The sequence below is a fragment of the Drosophila miranda genome, chromosome 3 (genome assembly GCF_003369915.1).
Source record: "Drosophila miranda strain MSH22 chromosome 3, D.miranda_PacBio2.1, whole genome shotgun sequence".
NCBI classification, from domain to species: Eukaryota; Metazoa; Arthropoda; class Insecta; order Diptera; family Drosophilidae; genus Drosophila; species Drosophila miranda.
The window spans coordinates 20,329,217-20,346,923 of record NC_046676.1 but is presented as its reverse complement, the minus strand read 5'-3'; the positions used below and the strand labels follow the sequence as shown (position 1 = coordinate 20,346,923).

Sequence of the window (17,707 nt, the reverse complement as noted above, 5' to 3'; positions counted from 1 at the left end):
TGTAATTTGTTGTTTATGGCATAAATCCGCCATTTCTTGTCCAATCGGGACGTGCGATAGCTTCCTGTGATCGAAATAGTTTTCTTGATCTAATGCATTCCTTATCAAGGACCAAGGATCTAGGATATCATCTCCAGACATATATATCTTTTTTTCTACCTTACTTGTGGCACAATTGAAGTGTGCCATGACCCGCCGTGATCAGAAAAGTGGCCTTGATCCTTCGTTAAGGACTCCAACAACCCCAACCATACATATTTAGTTTTCTCGGCTATTTGTGGGCCGATCTGGGCGTGCGAAGGCTTCCTGTGATAAAAAAGGTCCCTGATTTAATGGAGTCCTTTTCAAGGATCAAGGACATTTTCCCCAATCAAAAATATTTCGCGCCCTTTTGTAATCGGGATAGTTTCTCCGAAACAGGATACAGCAAGGATTATTTTTCAATAGCTTTATTCATCATAACTTAGCCTAGGATAAATAAATAAACAAGTGGAAAACATTTGTATCTAATATCTTAATATATGGACTATCTAATATACATATATCCTTAAACCTAACAACAACGAGATCTATCTAGAGTCTAGCCCGCGTAGCTCCTCTTTTGGTTGCCGTAGTCAAAGTCCTTGTTGTCGATGGCCAGGTCGAAGGATGACGATGTCTTGTTGGGCTCGGATCTTGCAAGGTACATAAGTCCTCTGTGAAGGAAGATATATTATAAAATATATCCATATTATATACTGATTTGCTTACGTGTCTCAAAAATTTCCGGCGTCGATCCCTGGTCCCTGCTGCAGCGGACGGGACGCCCCATAGTCGAGTCAGCGACACAGCAGCTGCATTATGGCTATGGCCCGCAGCAGGCTAGTCAGTGGCTGCCATAGTCTAGCCAGGACTCATCTCTTCGACTTACAGAGAGGACGAGGAGCTACGGCGGGATCACCCTTTCACTGGAAAGGTGGAGAAAGCTGCGTGGAACGCAAGGAAGAGGGCCATGGCAGTGGCCGGCCCCATAGGTCGCCCAGGCCACAGCCTCGCGCGACAGGAATCATGTCCCCAGGGGCTCACTGCCTGGTGGCCCCTTCACCAGGTGGAGCCGGCGGGGAACGCCAGAGCCGAAGATCCTTGGAGCGAACGCAGCAAGATCGTTTTTCGAGATGTTCTGTGTATGAACTGACACATTTACGAATATGTATTGGTTATTTCATAAAATGTATTAAATATTTATTGAGTTTTAATTAAAATAACGGCAAAGAATACGATTAATCTGTTTGTGTTGCTATCGTTGGAAAAAACTTGTACTTTTTATGCAGCAAAAGAAAAACAAACCGGCTCTTCCATAGCGAATATGCGGACTGACTCCTTGATGAACCTTTCCTTTGACTTTTGGGTGCAGTTTCATGCGAAAAACTGGAAAATGAATAAAACGGAAACGAAATTGATTGGCAAAAGTGTGGAGTTGTGAGCCGGTGCGGCTGCTGCTGTTGCAGTGGTGCAGACGCAGACGCAGACGCAGACAGTTGTATAATTATGCAATCCGCGTTGCACTTCGTTTGCATGTCCCAGTCAATTGCCAGGCGTGACTGCAGTTGACCGACTGACTGAGGCAAGACCGCTGATGCCATCCCATCACCCGTTCGCACTGGCTCACAGTTGCTGCAGACAGTTTAGCAGCTAATCGAACAGATATGCCCACTTAAGTGCAGCTCGTTTGAAGAGCCAAAGCCCGCCCCGAGTGACAGGTTTCCTGGTTAACCCCCCCAAGTCGCACCGAAGGGCTCTCTGGGTCAGCGAACTTGGAAGGTAACCAGTTTTCCCCCGCTGCATTTCCGAGATAGTCTGCGACCCCAGGCGCCGTTGCGACTCTTTATACGATCGTTAAATTATTTGTATTCGCTGGTCAAATAAAATGAACGAGGTGCGATTGATGATTATTTGTTTGGGTCTACCAAAGAGTAATGTCTATGCAAATGACACTTGGTTGTGGCTTTATAGCAAAGACATAACTCATGCAGCTGTGGGCTTTGTTATGGACACGAATTGCATGAGAGGTTCGTGCCCAGAGTCTTTTGTTTTGCCGCCGAATGAGGACAACCGTTGCGGACGACCTTCAGAGGGAAATTGCCTGTGATGCGCGTATAATGAAATCATAAATTTCGATCCACTTCAAATACCTGTATCTGCGGTTTCAGGGAAATTCGGAAACTGTAGCAAGCCTGGGGCAAGTGCCCGTACTGGCGCGCCACAGCCTTATATGGATATGCAACGGCACCAACAAAGTCTTGCCACATGGCATGGTGCGTGAGTTTTGTCAACGCAGCCCGTCCAGCCTCATCGACTGCATTTGCTTATTTTTTGGTGGACAAGCAGGAAGCAATGTCCATCGGAAGTAAAAGGCTGAAAACGACAGTACAGGCTAAGAAGGTGTCGTTTACTGCCATGTGTGAGTTTGTGAGTGTGTAAGTGTGTGGGCCATGTCACGCCCACCCCTGACGAGTTATGTGAGCACAGCCCACACAATCTGTCGATCGTACTGCCAATCTCTTGGCCATTCAAATCAGGCAACAGCAGGGCAAAGCAAGTGGAGAGGGAGGTAGGAAGTGCATGCCAAATGCTGCTCTAATTTTCATGCCGGAACCAATTGCACACGCGGCACATCACCACCACCAGCACTCCCTTATAGCTGCGGCTGGCTAAACGCTCCACATACATTGACCGATTACCGCCAGCGATAAGATGAATAATCATGAGAGATATAAATAAATAAATAAACACACAGGTCTGCAGCAAATGGCTGAGCCACGAACGAAGTGGGGAAAAGTAAAAGTGGTCCAACATCGATATTGAGGCGAGTGTTAGAGCGGGCATGGGGCACGAGCCGCGTAGGACATGGAAACCAAACCGAAGAGCTGCAGCGGGGGAACGCATGGCCATGGGCAAGTGGTTACGCATTTCATTTCGTGCACTCAATGCATTCCAGTTTGGCGGCTCGGACAGCACTTCCTGGAGCGGGACACACACATACACTGGCATAGCGTACTCTGTCGATTGGGGCAGCTTCATTTATCTGGATTTGATGAATATTAATATGATTGGAGGAGCGGAGCTCGGCTCCTGGTGTGAATCCCGTTTGGCACTTCCTTATGGCCCGGGTAGGGGGAGGGTGGAACAACTGCCTGTCAGAGGAAATGGGAATAGATGGCAGGCCATTAAGGGAGAGCCACAGAGAAAGTGGGGGAGCTTTCCTACTGCTTCATAGGAGTCCGAGTGTATTAACATGAATCCCCTTCCCTGTCGTAGTACAGACAGTACTAGACTGCCCGTTATGAAACTCCCCCCACTGGTTGTCGTGGACTTCCCACTAAGTGAAACGGAACCAGACCGCGCACGCACCTGGAACAGCTCCATAATCTGGCCAACAGGTGGACCTCGGCTAGCCCCTGCCATAGTTGATGAGAGGAGAGGGAATAAAAAACGGATAAAATCAAACTTAAATCAACATGCAATTAACTTGCTTTTGGCCAAATGAATCGAACCATTTAAAGAGGTATTCCGCATGTCTGCTGCTTTGGCTTTAGCTCTGGCTCTGGCTCTGGCTATATGGATCCGCTCCCATTGCAATGTCCCAGGAAGTGAAACGGAAAGCAGACAGACAGACATGGGATATGAGAAATGCCCGCAATGTTCGGAGTCAAGTCTGTGTTTCTATTGTTTTTAATTGATTCGGCGGTGTGGCCAAGTGTTGGCCAAGGGGCTTGCCACATTGCTGCACACGAAGAAATGCAATGGGCCGTAGGCATAGGCATAGGCACGTCCCCGAGCATTGCCCTTAACCGAGTTTGGGTGCTATCGAAGCCAACGAATTACATTTAAAACCATCTAATTAATGCGACACCACCTGGCATATCAAAACATCTTCAGTCCCGAATAGGTATATAGGTATAGGTATACAAAAACGTGACGACCTTCGGCTTTGGCTATTGAACAATAAGAATTCCCAAAAATCAAAATCCAAACCGGCCATCCGGCAATCGGTCCCCAGGAAGATGGTCAAAAAGGGCGTCGCGGGAAGGGGAGGTCTGCCACATTATTTCGTTTATTTGGTTTCTTTGATTTCCCATTGCGTGCTATTAATTTGCATTGCTTAAATGCGGCTGCCGCTGGGGCTTGCCTTTATTTTTTAATTTTTTCGGCATTAAGATTTATAACATTTATTGCCATAAGCTTTTTGTAGCGATTACAACACTCCACTCGGAGCAGGCTATAGACGAAGTCACGTCCAAGACCAAGCCATAAGAGCGGCTGCGAGAGCGCGCCAGAGAGCGCAGCTGTCGCTAAAGCTGGAGCTTTGGGAAGCAAAAGCTCTCTTCGCCTCGTCATTGTTTACACACATAACCGTTATCAGAATTCAAGGTCTTTTACTCTCGTTTTCACGCAGAGAAACAGACTGAGAGAGACAGATAGAGAGAGAGAGAGAGAGTGGGGGAGAAAGAGTGTGCGTGCGTGTGTGGTGCTCTCATTTCGCCGGCTGCACCTGCGCAGAGTGTATTTGCGTATATAACCGTAGGCCAACAGTCTTCAGCACAACAGTCGATTCCCGAAAGTGTCCAAGGCGGTGAGCTCCTCCGCCACCCATCCTAAAGTGGTATCCAGTGATCATAGTAACCCTCTTTTACACCGCGGTATAAGCCAGTGCCACAAATAGTGCTTTCGACCTTATCTCCAGCTGTATTCGGGAGCCATGAGGATCCAGCGGCATTTTGTGGTAATTACCAAAAACAACAGTGGAAAAGTGTCGTATGTCAAAATGGGGGTTCGGTTGATGTTGTGGAACTAATAATGGAGTCAGTAATTTTGCAAATTATATTTGCATAGATTGCTCTTCCAGTGGAAATGGGAGATTCCGTGGTTCAGTGAATTTCTCTTGGAAAATTGCTCTAGTTTCGGTTTGCTTTGGATTAAGAGATTTGGAAAGGATTACGTAATCTTTTAATGAATGAATATGCAAAAAATAGATCAAAGAAAGTGAAGAACAAAGAACAACTTAGGCATTTAACATTTTCGATTGCTTGAATGAATATGGGAAATAAAGGATACTTTTTCTGCTTTTAATGCACTTTTCCACTGATGTACAACAGTGGAAAAGTGCATTAGATTTCTCAGGGTGGTTTTCACTACCTTAATATAAGAAAAACCATTATTTCTATGTTGCAACAATTATAGAAAACATTGTTTTTCGACTAGCATATCTATTAAAGAAATACGCTTTCCTTCCTGTCAATATCACGATCCATACAAATTGAGATTTTCTTAGCCATGGCTGTCTCATTCCCACTTTGTCGCGCTTTGTCAACAATTTAAATCGCTTCGCGATCGTTTCATTAGCATCCATGGTATATCCATGGAGTGCACTGCCTGGTGGGACGGCAGCGAGAGAGCCGCCGACTCTTTTCCCTCACGACCGATGATCCAACTGCAGGCCAAACCAGTCGTCGTCTCCATCGTCACTTTCTCTGTCCACCAGGGCGAGGAAGCAGACACGATCGATCCGCTTACAATTAGCACTATCAGAGCACGGCGATGAGATAATTTTTGCCGGCGTTAATTTTCATTTCATAATCGAATCTTGTTGACATTTGTGCGCCAATTGATTAGGATTAGTTTTGGGATATTTTGAAATGACATGAAATCGTCCAAACCGAGAAGGTGTTTGCGAAATCCCGGCTGCGATTGGTGTTGCTGACCTTGTTTGATTCTCCAAATACAGAGGGCTTGGCTTGCAACATTTGCCCTGCCCCAGCAGCGACGCCAACGCTAGCGCTGACTCATAAAACATCCAAATAGATGTTTATTTTAAAAAACCCAATTAAATTTGCATAATAAAACAAATTGACCAAATAAAGAGGGGCCATATGAGGCGCGCATCTATCATAAGCCAGGTCTTGACCCAGGTCAGGCTTTGCACGAACCCATTGAATGTGCCGCCGCGAGTGTTCACAGCGACGATTACGTAACGTTTATCTGCCGGTGACTGACCAGACTCAGACTCTGACCCACTTTAAACCCGTTTTGGGACAGTACACTCACATTTCATTTTGTCTGAAGAATATTGAATTAATTATCATAACTGTTGCGAATTCCGTTTGCTCTCCGAAGTGAAGTTTGCTTCCCAAGTCGTTTGATCATCTCTGCGCTTCTCTCTTTCTCTGTTTTAGCTTGGTCTTCTCGGTGCGCTCTCTGTGGCCATCGGTGGCAGCCAAGCCAAGGCTGTGGTGGATCAGCAGGCAGCCGACACTCAGGTGGACAGCAAGAGCGTTGCCCAGCAGCGCATCGACTTGGGGGGATTTAGCGATCATATCATCGACGATCCTGTCATCGACGAGCATCACATAGAGGAGCACCACGAGCACCACGAACACCACGAGCACCACCATGATCCCGGTTATTGGAAGAAGAAGGTCACGTGGAAAGAGGGCTGGAAAAAGATATGGAATCCAGCCAAGAAACAAATCTGGAATCCCTCATGGAAAAAGGTTCGCCTCGAAACGGAATTAGCTTTCACTTGGAACAGATTTTGATTGTGGTCCTTGTTCTGTAGATCTACAAGCCCCATTGGGTGAAGGTCCCTGGTTGGAAAGAGATTCAGGTGCCAGCTTGGAAGCAAATTTGGGTGCCTCACTGGAAAGAGATTTTAGTGCCTGCTTGGAAGGACATTCAAGTGCCCGACTACAAGCAGATCTGGACCCCTGAGCTCGTGAAGGTATACATCCATTTCCCATGCCACAATTAATATCTGATCACAATTCCGTTTCCCTCTTCAGGTTGGCATTCCCGGCGAGAAATTTTTGGGCAAGGACCACGATGGTTGGGAGTACACCAGCCACGATCTTTGGAAGAAGGTCAGTAGCAGCATCCCTACAATCATTTTGCAACAGTTGATACTTTTCTCCTACAGAAAGTGGTTTGGAAATCCCACTGGAAAAAGATTTGGAAGCCAGCCAAAAAGCAAATCTGGGTGCCCGACAAGAAACTGGAATGGAAGGAGGGATGGAAACAGTACTGGAAACCAGCAAAGAAGGAAATTTGGACCGATAAATTGGTATGCAGATATCAAATAAATATGAACGTACTTTTGTGGCCAGGCATCTCGCAAAAATAGCATAGCAATTCTTAGACAGCGAACAGACTATATATATACAAGCAATCCCCTTTACTTACAGGAATGGAAAGAGGCATGGAAACAGATTTGGGTCCCTGGCTGGAAAGAGATCTGGGTGCCTGGTTGGAAGAAGATCTGGAAACCAGTGGTCATATCCGAGTGGTTCCCCTCGCCCGATCATCACCATGATCATCATCATCACGAATCTGGTTGGGATTGGGACCGCAAGGGTACCGGTGCCGCACCCGCAGCCGTCGCCCCTGCAATAGCCACTGCCACCGGCAAGGATAAAGTAGTGTGGAAACGCGATGACACCAATGCTTCCGCCTCGGGCAAGCCAACGCTGCTGCAGCCAGTGGCCAGTGCCGATTTCCAGGCCAAAGCTCTGGAGGCAGCCAAGTCGCCAGCTGCTGCCGGACCCGCAGCCTCGGTGGCCGCCACCTCGCAATTCAAGTTTCCCGGTGCGTAGGCAGAGCAGCAGTGCAGCCATTCGCCATTGCATCACTGCATCGCCGCCTGCACCTGCACCTGCAACTGCATCTGCCCGTCCCAAGCTCCTTGTAAATAGTTACAAACCAGTCGCTAGCTCTTAAGGCATCCATCCACTTCCATTTGCTTTGGCGCCACTTTAAATTATCTCTAGACTTAAATGTTTAATTAACAACAAAGTGAATACAACTACGAATAAAATGAATAAATAAAATTAAAGCTAGGTTCAGTCTCTCAGTGGGCATGGGCATGACCCTCCTCATGCTCCCACTCGGTGGGGGCATTGGGCAGCGGCACCCATTCGTTGTGGACGGTCGGTGTCCAGACCTTCTTCCACACAGGCTCGTAGATTTTCTTGGTCCGCCAATACTTCACCCAGCGGGCATTCCAAGTAGTTTTGTTCGCCCAGAAGCCGTCCGCCTGCGGATCCAGGGTGTCTGTGTGTCGTACGCTGTAAACGTGTCGTGTGCGAGGGGAGAGGATAGGTGGGATAGGTTCGGTTGGTGAAAGTGGTCTAGTGGCTAGTGGTTACGCAATCGGCTCACATGGTAGTGGTCTTGCCGCCCAGGCAACAGCTGATGGCCAGGCACAAGAGCAGCAGCGCTGTCAGCAGTCGAAATGGGAAGGCTCCTTCTGTGATGATTGGCCTAGGCATCCTGTATCCGCTAGTCTCCCCTTTCATGTTTCGCAGTCGAATGGGGGCTCTATTATCTCCACTCTTCATTTTATGGCTCCCACTGAGCGCTGGCCTGTCATGCTCTGTTCCCTAATTGAAATTCAGTGCGTCCGGGCCAAAGCCAAAGGCAGCCACCATTAACCATCAAACGAATGAATTGCAAATTCCCGCACTTGGCACGATCTGATTTGCGGGTGAAAATGGTTGTAAATCCCAAAGCGATAGACTTATATAAGAGCAATTTCTCGGTTCGTTTGCAGCTCTTGTTTTCACACATTGCCCCGTGCTGGTGGCAGGCCAAACGATAGAGGAGACATTTATTATGTACCGATCCAATCTGATCCGATCCACCAGAAATGTTCGAGGCAACAGCGTTCTTAAATATTTTTTGTTGCATTTCTTTCTTAAGCCTAATGTAAAAACGTTGCAAATCAAAGTTCTGTATGCGTGGCAAAGCTTAGGAGTAACAAATTCATGAGCACATCTCCAACATTTTGCAGAAAACAAGTATTACATTACATTACACACATTCGTTTCGTACAATTCGCGCAGAGTATTGTCTATAGCATGCAATATACACACATATTTATATAGAGTAATGTAATCGTAGGTATATGGTGTGTCTATGTCTAGAGTGCATCAACTTAAGGCAGATGGTTGCAGTGATCGTACAGTGGATGGTGTGATAGTGACAGCGATAGCATACTCGTATTAAAGCCTATAGTTTCATTTCGAAAGTTCGTTTGATTTTTGATTCTCTGTTATATTCATATTCAATTCTGCCGACACTCGCAGTGATTACACTAATTTAGAAATAATATGGCACAATTAGCGCAAAATAAAGTTCAGTAAATGTCCAAGTATTTGACCTAACATTAAGGATATACATACAAACAGCACAACACTAAAGACAGCACGGAAATGGGGTTCTTACAATTGATCTGTTTTTGATTATTTGTCTGTTTATGTTGATTCGCTGCTTCAATTCCTTCCTCCTCTTCGTTCTCTGCCGGTGTCAGTCTTTTGAAATACCATTTGAATCGATTCATCTAGATGTAGTTTGCAGTTTGCAATTTGTTCGTTCATTGTGTTCTGGGAATGTTCAGTGGTTTGTTGTCTCGTGTGTGGTTGAGTGAGTGAGTGGTTGAGTTGGTGGGTGGTGTTGCGGCTGGTTGCTCGATTGTTTGCTTGCTTGGTTGTGCGGTGTGCACATATGTATACAATGGCTAAGCTAACTTAACTACGGTCTAAACAATGATGAGTACAATAGATTCGAGCTCTCAAGTACAATTCCCCCGAAAGGAGCAGGAGCAGGAGCTCACTCGAAGGACATCAGATTGGCTGGCAATGGCTTTGGCACACGCATTGTGGCCAGCTTGCAGATAGCGTTCGTCCAGAGATGCGTCATTTGCGGACTGTCGGTGCGAAACTTGTAGACGGTGCCCAGAGTGCGGTGGCACAGCTCAAAGGTGTTCTTGTGCTTCGTGTTGTCGCTGACGTGGGCGTACCAGCCATCCAGGGGGCACACCTTGCAGGGCTCGCGCTTGAAGTCGCTCCGCTCGCTGCCCTTGAAGGACTTGGGCGGAAAGTAGACCAGAGAGTTGGCCCAAATTTGCAGCCAGTATCGCTGCCAGGAGGCCACCGCCGGCTTGCGCCCCTCCTTCTGAACGGTCTTGCGACGAACGCAGCCCTGCATGGCGGCTGCCGCCTCCGGGGACATCAGATCGCATTCGCTGCCTGTGAAGTCGCACAATATTCCTTCGGCGCTCTCCAGGGAGGTGAGATCCGCATTGGACAGGGCATCGCTGTGCTCCAGCACCGAGTCGTCGAGCAGATGGTGTCGTGGCAGCACGCCCTGGTCGTGCTCCAACTGCAGATGGTGCGGATGGCCGTCGCCGTGACTGTGCGTGGCAATCTTTCCAAAGATGCTAAGGTAAAGTGGATGGTTTTAGTTATGGTCTCGGTCTGTTGGACTTCGAAAGTTCTTCATGCATCTCAGCTATGAGGTAATAAATGAATGTAAAGCAACAAAGGACGAACTGCGTATGTGTGTGTGGGGTGTGGGAAGAGTGTGGTTTTGTGGTGAAACAGAAACCAAATCAAAAGAGCAGTGTGTGGGGCGTAGATCAGAGGGTGTGGGGTGTCTTTCATATGAAGCATTTCCAACTTGGGTCCGTGCACAAACTGAAGGACAATAACTTATGATGACAATATCGAAATGAAATAAAGTCTGCGGTTGGGTTTTGGTTCTGATCAGTATCGGCTACAGGCGTTCATACAAGTGTATATCCAAGCTACAGGACTCACCCGCGGCATCTGCACCGCTTGTTGGAGATGGTGCCAATGCCCGGCGCAATCATCACAATGCAGCATTGACACTTTTGTGCAAAGTTGCGCGGCAAGCTGCTGCTGCGAAATCTATGACGCAGTGCATCATTTTAGGTTGCGGTTGAGGTTGCGGATGCGGTTACGGTTGCCGTTGCATTTACAGATTTTTCGAGAGTACATTAACAATTACACAAATTACACAAAACGAAAGCAGAAGCCAAAGCAAAACAATCAAGTGAGAGACAGAGTAAACGAGAGACAGATTAACGATTAATAAAGACCCGGTGTATACAATGTCCAATTGGCGCAGTGATTTGAGTTGGTGGAGAGATTAGGTAGGAGTTCGAGTGGTTAAGAACGGAATGAACCGAATGGGTATCGCTTGTCGTGGGTACAGGTATTGTCCTGGGCCGGTACTTACTTGGTGCCCAGACTGCGGCACTTGCGATGGCCGGGTACAAACTTTGTACCGCTGGCCATGCGCATGGAGCCAATGGTTTTGGCTGGCGAGAGATTCAAACAGCCCAGGGCCGGTGTGACGGTTTCCACATTGAACGACTCCTTGGAGCTGCAGGACGACGAGCTAGGGCCTGAGGGCGATGCCGGTTCCAGATTCAGTGAACGTCTAGGAGGAGATCACAAGAACGTTCTTTAAATGCATATACATATTGTATGTAGATTGATTTACTTGTACTGATCCTCCTCGAATATATTCTGCAGCTCCTCGATATATCGTATAGATGTGAGATACTTCTGCGTGGACTCATGCGGCTGCAGCTGCTTGTAGTCCGACTGCTGATAGTTTGAAATGACACGGAGTATGTTGTTCATCTTGTTTCGACGCTGCTCGGGCTCCAGCCCACCCTTGTGCGGGTGCGCCAGATCGATGTAGATCAAATCGGTGAGAAAGAGTCCCAGATAGGGTATGCAGGGCAGGCGTAGGCTCTCCAGGTAGGCCCGCAGATTGGACCAATTGTCCTGATCGCTGAATATGTCACTGAGCCGATCAAACGACTGGCGATCCTTCTTGGACAGACAGGCCCACGTCTTCTTCAGCCGATAAATGCTGGCGCTCTGCATGGCCGAGATTATGGCGAACAGCGAATGGAGGTTGTTCAGCTCGTGCAGCTTCTTGGCCACCTAGAGAGAGAGTCAAACATGGGTGATTATTCGACAGAAGATTCGGTTGAAGGATCCTCTCCCATACCTTGATGAAATGCGTCATTATCTCCGCTCGCTGCTTGGGCTGTTCGCCGTTCAATATCTCTTGCACTGTCCAGAAGCTCGTGTGGTTGAAGCGCTTGGTGAAGGCCACAATGTTCGGCGTGACCACATGCTTGTCCTTCTTTGTCCAGGCACAGCTGCCCAGCTCATCCGGCTGAATCACGGCGAAGACAGGAAAGTCTAGCAGCGTGATTTGGTTGGCCAGAACATCGGCGGGCACTCGCAGGGCGCTCAAGATGACCGCATCCAGCTGCTTGATGGAGCCATGGGCCGGCAGGCTCTGCGACTTGGAGGACGGTGCTGCCGAGGCCCTGGAATCGAGAAATTTCTGTAAGAAGTGAGTCAATGGTTGTGGGTGGTTCACTTACGCTATGCTGTAGTAGCATCCCGGCGAGTCTGGCGAGGAGGAGAAACTGTTGAGGCATCCGATGGAGTTCTTGCGTCGCGTGCTCTTGATGTTCAGCGTTTTGCTGGCCTGATGCTGCGACATCTGAGGCTCCACCTGGTGCTCCTTCGGGCTCTTCTCCTGCCGCAAGCAGGCCATTGTATGCGCATTCCCATTCGGACTCCGCTGCTTGGCCAGTCGAGGCGGCTGCTGCTGCGACTGCATGGATGGAGGCGTAGCAGGAGCGGGGGAGCTCTGTCTGAACTGCAACTGCGTAGAATACGCCTGCCCAGCGTATCCATTATAGTCGGTTGTTGGTTTTCTGCTCAACTGAGGGATTGGCAAACATTAGTCAAACCGTTTTCAATGGGGAATCGAGAAGTCTTACCTCCGAGTAGCGCAGATTATCCATGGACAGGTCGCGTGAGATTTCCGAGTATCGCATCATGGCAACCAGCGGACGTGGGACTTGGACAACACAAACAGACTGCAATAAACGACGGGACTTGTAAGTATAAACTTTCCGATTGAGTTCGCTCTGTGATAAAGTTTCGAATGGATCCGCTGTTATACCCTAGCGAAGGAGTGTTTAGTGATTTACAAGACTTCTCGGACATCAACTACGATCGCTGTAGATCCAAATATCAAAGGATCGATCTGCAAGGGTATGCACAGCTTCGGGCGACCGTTTGCTTTTCTTTCCACGCGCTTACTGAAACCGAAGTTTGTTTTGCTGTGGCACGGTGTTGTTCTGCATTGTGGCTTTTGTGTTGCACGAACAGCGGAAAGGCGGCAGCTTCTGGCACGCTTCGCTGCCCAATTTCCAATTGAATGGAATGGGCTATGTGAGTCACGAGCACGGAGCGCGCGGAAGCAATAGGAAGACCTGGCCCGGCCTGGTCCGCTCTGCGTTGCTCTTTTATGGTAGCAGTCGTGTGGTCGACTGGCTTTTTGGGGGTGCAACAATATGCTGCACACACAGACACACACTCGCAGCACTGATAAAGGCTATGGCTGCAACGGCCAGCGGAAAGTTTTGTCTTGTTTTGAAAACGAGTCACCAAAGCCAAAGCCGAAATTGGTTTTCCGCTTGGTTCAATGAACTCGCTGAGCACGGACCCTGGAAATGAACCCAAATTTAACTACGGGCCTACGAAGTACAAGTAGGTATGTATCTATCTCCCTTCTCTGAATGCCGGTCATTCTCTAGATTTCCACTGCAACGCTGAGAATGATAGATAGTTTGAATTCTATCTGCCATGCCCTGCCCTGCCCGGCCCCACACTGCACTACTGCACTGCAGTGCCTGTGTATCTACGCCATTTCTATGCACATTTCTCCAAGCAAAGTCTGACTGAGACGACCCCGGCTAATTAATTTCAATTAAGTTATAATCATTTCAAAGAAAAGCTGATCAAATGCAATGACGTCCACACATAGCCCCACTGGCATCGCCTTCGCCATGCTGTCGCGGCTGTCACTGGGGGTCTGTGTCTGTATCTGCGTCTGCGTCTGCGGTTCCTTCGATTATTTTGCGTTGCTCAATGGACCAAATGGAATTACCCGATTCAGATATGGCCGAGAAAATATGATTAGAGATGAGTGTGTGGCGTTGTGGGGGGGTGCGGTAAAGAGAGCATGCCACAGAGAGACGATAACCAAAGACGGAAGAGGAAAAGTCAGTTGAGAATGGATACGGTAATGGCACTAAATTCTATTTCGCATTTCCTTATATTCTATTCGAACTGAGAGCAGATTCCATTCTAATCGTGCGGGATTCGCATCTTCCCAGGCATTTCCATATGCTTCTATCAAGAAAAAAGGAAATCCCATTCAATTGCAGCGTATTTACAAAAAAATACACAAGCAGATATACGGCTACTCGTACGGGTGCGAGTATGTGGAGGGATATAGATAAAATGAAAACAAATTGGGGGGAACGAAACAAAAACAACCGACAAAAGCCCAGAAAAGACAAAAGGCGAACACAAATTATATATGTATGTACATATATTCCAAAATGCCAGACGACTGCCTCAAGTTTTTGAGCAAATGGACTTTATTGACTATTGAACTATTCGCTCAACACACACAAATACTCGTATCTCATTCTGATGGGATGGGATGGGATGGGTCGAGTCTGTGTCCGAGTCCGAATATACCACAAATTACGGATATGTGTATCTGCCAATCTGTGCGAATTTCGTTCAGAGTTCTTTTCGGTTATGGCTCGGAAAAGAGAACACATTTATAGTAGATATCAAATTATAGCAATTAAAGCCAAGCCAAACAATAAACGTTCCTCATGTGGGCCTGGCCTGTCTATCTGTTAAGATTTCCCTCTTTTCTGTCTGGAAGACAGATCTCCTTTAATGCGAATTTCGTAAACTTTTCAGATCCAGCGGATTTATGTGATACAGATAAAAAAAAAAACACGGCAACAAATGGCTGTTTTCGTGGTCAGGGATATGGAAAAATGTGGATGTGGAGGCGCCTCTTTTTGCCTGTTTATCTGCCCAAAATGCCGCCCACTGCAATCTTCCCCCTGATCAGCACCATCTCTCCCTAGTCTTTCTCTGGCCAATATGTTTATTGTCTTTACATAAATTTATTCAAAGAAAACAAACAAAACAGCTGCAGAGTTCGCGGAAATCACATTGCCTTCTCTGTTCTCCGTTCTCATATTCATTTTAATTTCCATTCTGCTTTTCAGTTTTTTGTTTATCAGTATAAGGCCTGCAATTGTATTTAAATAAAATACAATGCCATACATATTTCTATGCATATGTATGCTCATACATATGTTTGTGTGCGGGGGAGGGGGTAATCATGTGTGCCTGAGGAAACTTAGCATTAATATTCTTGTTTCTCCTCTCTGGCTACTGGCGTTTTCCATTGATAAATTCTTTTGGCCCCTTCGTGTGTGGGTGGGTGTTGCTCTGGAATTTGCGCCGGCGGCTACGACATGTGATTGCCCATCAAAAGAATCTGCAGTTCAGCTCTGCTTGACCCTCAGACTTCGCTGCGGGGCCAAAGATCTCTGGAGCCGCTTTCTTTATGCATAGTTCGAGCTGGCAGCACAGTTTTTACAAAATATTTTATGCATGTAGTATCTGTCGTACTTATACAATATGGATAATGGCGGGCAAGGTCAGCGGTGAGTGGCTGTCGCCAGTGATCTTCGCTCGGCTCGTCGTTTCATTCTGCTGTCAAGTTCAACAACCGCCCGAAGAGATTTGCGATTAAAAATGAAATATTTGTGCATTAATTTCCATTTGACTCAATCAACCTTCGACACCGACTGCCAGAGAAGACATTGGAATATCAGGGGGTGGCGGGATGCTATTCAAGTGGGAAAAAATTTAGCTAATCTTTCATTGAGAACTAGGGGCGTTATCATCCGACCATAATCCACTCGGCGGCACACTCGGGGCTCCACGGCAAGTGGCAGCCCGTAGAAAACTATTCACACACACGCTCGCGCACATGCACTCGACTAACGCACACTTCGATGGGGGAATACAGGTAATTACGGTCGGTCGCTGGTGGGTAACAACAAGAGAGAAACTACGAGTACAAATGAAAAGTGCAAAACTGAACAACAACCAGAAAGGAAGCCCACGCTTGGGCGGACCGAAGCTAGGGATACCCTTGGGGCACCGATCGTTTCTGAATTATGTGTGTTTGGTCTTCCTGAACGATATATGTACATAGTTATCCGATCGTAGCAGTTCCGCATTTAATAAGGGTTTAATAACTGGTTTTCATAAGATCAGGCAGAACAGATCAAGAATATAGAGAACACATATACATATGTACATATGAGTACCCTTATTAATTGCTGGGTCGGACATGTGTCGGCTTGCAGCGTTGCAAAGTTCTGAGAATAATCATGATACCCCCGCGTGAGAGTGCACAAAAACAAAGCTGGGGCCCACAAGGAAGGCCAAGCAATTGAGCTGAGGTTTCTTCTTTCTCGCATTTTGTTTTTGTTGGTTTTGCGGCTTATGTGATCCGCGCTTCCAAAGTGGGTCACTTGCAGGCACCCAGTGAGCGGCTCAGGTCCCATCCCGACCTAGAAATGAACCATTTACCCATTTCTTTCCGAGTGGCTGTACTTAAGCCAGAACAAAGGCAATTGGAAGCGAGAGGTAGGGAGACGGATGGAGAGGGCCTTGAAATGGCATGTCAGCATCTCACATCTTGCAACGATGCGAGGGCAGGCAGAAACATCTGTCTCCGCTGCTGCTGCTGGGACTCACATCCTGTTGAACAAGTATCCGTGGGCCAAAGAAACGCAGCAGCAACAACAGCTGGAAAACATTTAAATTCGAATTTCGAGAAGGGGCGTTGCTAAGCGTGCTAGTGTGTGTGTGTGTGTATCTGAGACTGATAGTAGCATTTGCTTATCACATGATCTAACGCTAAAGGAAGTGTCAAGTCAAGCAATGCGGGTAATGCTAAACGATTTTTATTGATTGCGCTGCTCGACGACAAACCAAACGATGGATGATTCACATAAAAGACATACCCTGCTTTCCTACCGGAAGCGGGGGAATGGTGAACACCCCTAACCAAATCGATAGCGCATTGAACACGAAAGCAAACAGACACCCCCCCACACACCTTCGCACGCAATTTTCCTTCGTTAACGAAAGCCAAGCTCCATTGTATGCCAAGCGGGCGTCCACTCCCCATCCCCTGCCACTCGCGCCTTGCCCCGTTTCGTAATCAGCATGGACGCGCGGGACCCCGAAAGAAAAGGAAAATTGCACTTGATTCTTGATGATTTCTGGGGCGACACGGACGCCGTCGCCTATCCAAAATAGCATTGCACATTATTTATAGTTTCCCAACGCCTAGCACATCCAGCCCTTCGCGGTAGCCCCACAGCAGCACAGACCAGAACTCACCTAAACAGCAGCTGAAGCTGTGGCACTGTGGCCGCATTATCCAACTTGGGGCACCGCTTTAATTCGATTAATTGGTGTGTGACGACACGCGCGCAACGCACATTTAATTAATCTTCGCTACACTTATTGGCTTCTTCGCGTCTCTTTTAGCATTGGGCAAAAAAAAAAAAAATAAATGTTTGGTCGGCGCGCGATACCGACGCCGAGAACTCTCAACCACCACACATTTGCTACCTTATGTTATCTCCACGTATCAGACCGAACATCGAACAGAAAAAGCGCTCCGCCAGCAAAGTACTATTTGTTGGATTCTTACAACACAAATCACAAAAAATTAAATTTAAATGCTAAAAATTACACAGAATTCACGCGACCAGTGTGACCGCGGGTTAAGTCCGACCCTCAGAAATATACCGAAATATACCGTTTAATTTTAAAAATATACGTAAATATACTGACGGATCCAAGTTCTATTGAACATGTTTTTCGTTTTTGATCTTCCGTCGAATATTACCAGCTATAAAGAACATTTAGCC

General features: G+C 47.3%; 3 protein-coding genes and 1 long non-coding RNA gene across 6 annotated transcripts; 1 reads left to right on the top strand and 3 right to left on the bottom strand.

The window, feature by feature from the left end:
• Positions 1-433: 433 nt before the first annotated feature.
• Positions 434-4,600, bottom strand: LOC117187996. The gene is made up of 2 exons (XR_004472407.1): positions 751-4,600; positions 434-695 (listed from the first exon to the last, which is right to left on the bottom strand). It is a non-coding gene; the product is annotated as an uncharacterized LOC117187996 (long non-coding RNA).
• Positions 4,601-4,685: 85 nt separating this feature from the next.
• On the top strand, positions 4,686-7,750 carry LOC117187995. Its single transcript, XM_033391084.1, has 6 exons — positions 4,686-4,762; positions 6,213-6,530; positions 6,596-6,757; positions 6,819-6,896; positions 6,953-7,096; positions 7,218-7,750. The coding sequence occupies exons 1-6, from the start codon at positions 4,739-4,741 to the stop codon at positions 7,623-7,625; spliced, it is 1,134 nt and encodes a 377-aa protein (XP_033246975.1). The 5' UTR covers positions 4,686-4,738; the 3' UTR covers positions 7,626-7,750.
• A 39-nt stretch (positions 7,751-7,789) lies between these two features.
• Positions 7,790-8,470, bottom strand: LOC108159989. The gene is made up of 2 exons (XM_017293697.2): positions 8,191-8,470; positions 7,790-8,096 (listed from the first exon to the last, which is right to left on the bottom strand). Exons 1-2 carry the CDS (start codon positions 8,367-8,369, stop codon positions 7,880-7,882), a joined length of 396 nt encoding a protein of 131 aa, XP_017149186.1. The 5' UTR covers positions 8,370-8,470; the 3' UTR covers positions 7,790-7,879.
• A 233-nt stretch (positions 8,471-8,703) lies between these two features.
• LOC108159987 (ras-specific guanine nucleotide-releasing factor RalGPS1) lies at positions 8,704-17,571 on the bottom strand. Of its 3 annotated transcripts, none has more exons than XM_017293695.2 (8): positions 17,172-17,571; positions 12,647-12,745; positions 12,242-12,588; positions 11,857-12,184; positions 11,338-11,789; positions 11,071-11,274; positions 10,629-10,739; positions 8,704-10,249 (listed from the first exon to the last, which is right to left on the bottom strand). In XM_017293695.2, exons 2-8 carry the CDS (start codon positions 12,704-12,706, stop codon positions 9,640-9,642), a joined length of 2,112 nt encoding a protein of 703 aa, XP_017149184.1. In that variant the 5' UTR covers positions 12,707-12,745; positions 17,172-17,571; the 3' UTR covers positions 8,704-9,639. The 3 variants fall into 3 exon arrangements, with proteins under 3 accessions (XP_017149184.1, XP_033246974.1, XP_017149181.1); XM_033391083.1 differs by having other exon boundaries at positions 17,406-17,571; XM_017293692.2 differs by lacking the exon at positions 10,629-10,739.
• Between the last annotated feature and the right edge of the window lie 136 nt (positions 17,572-17,707).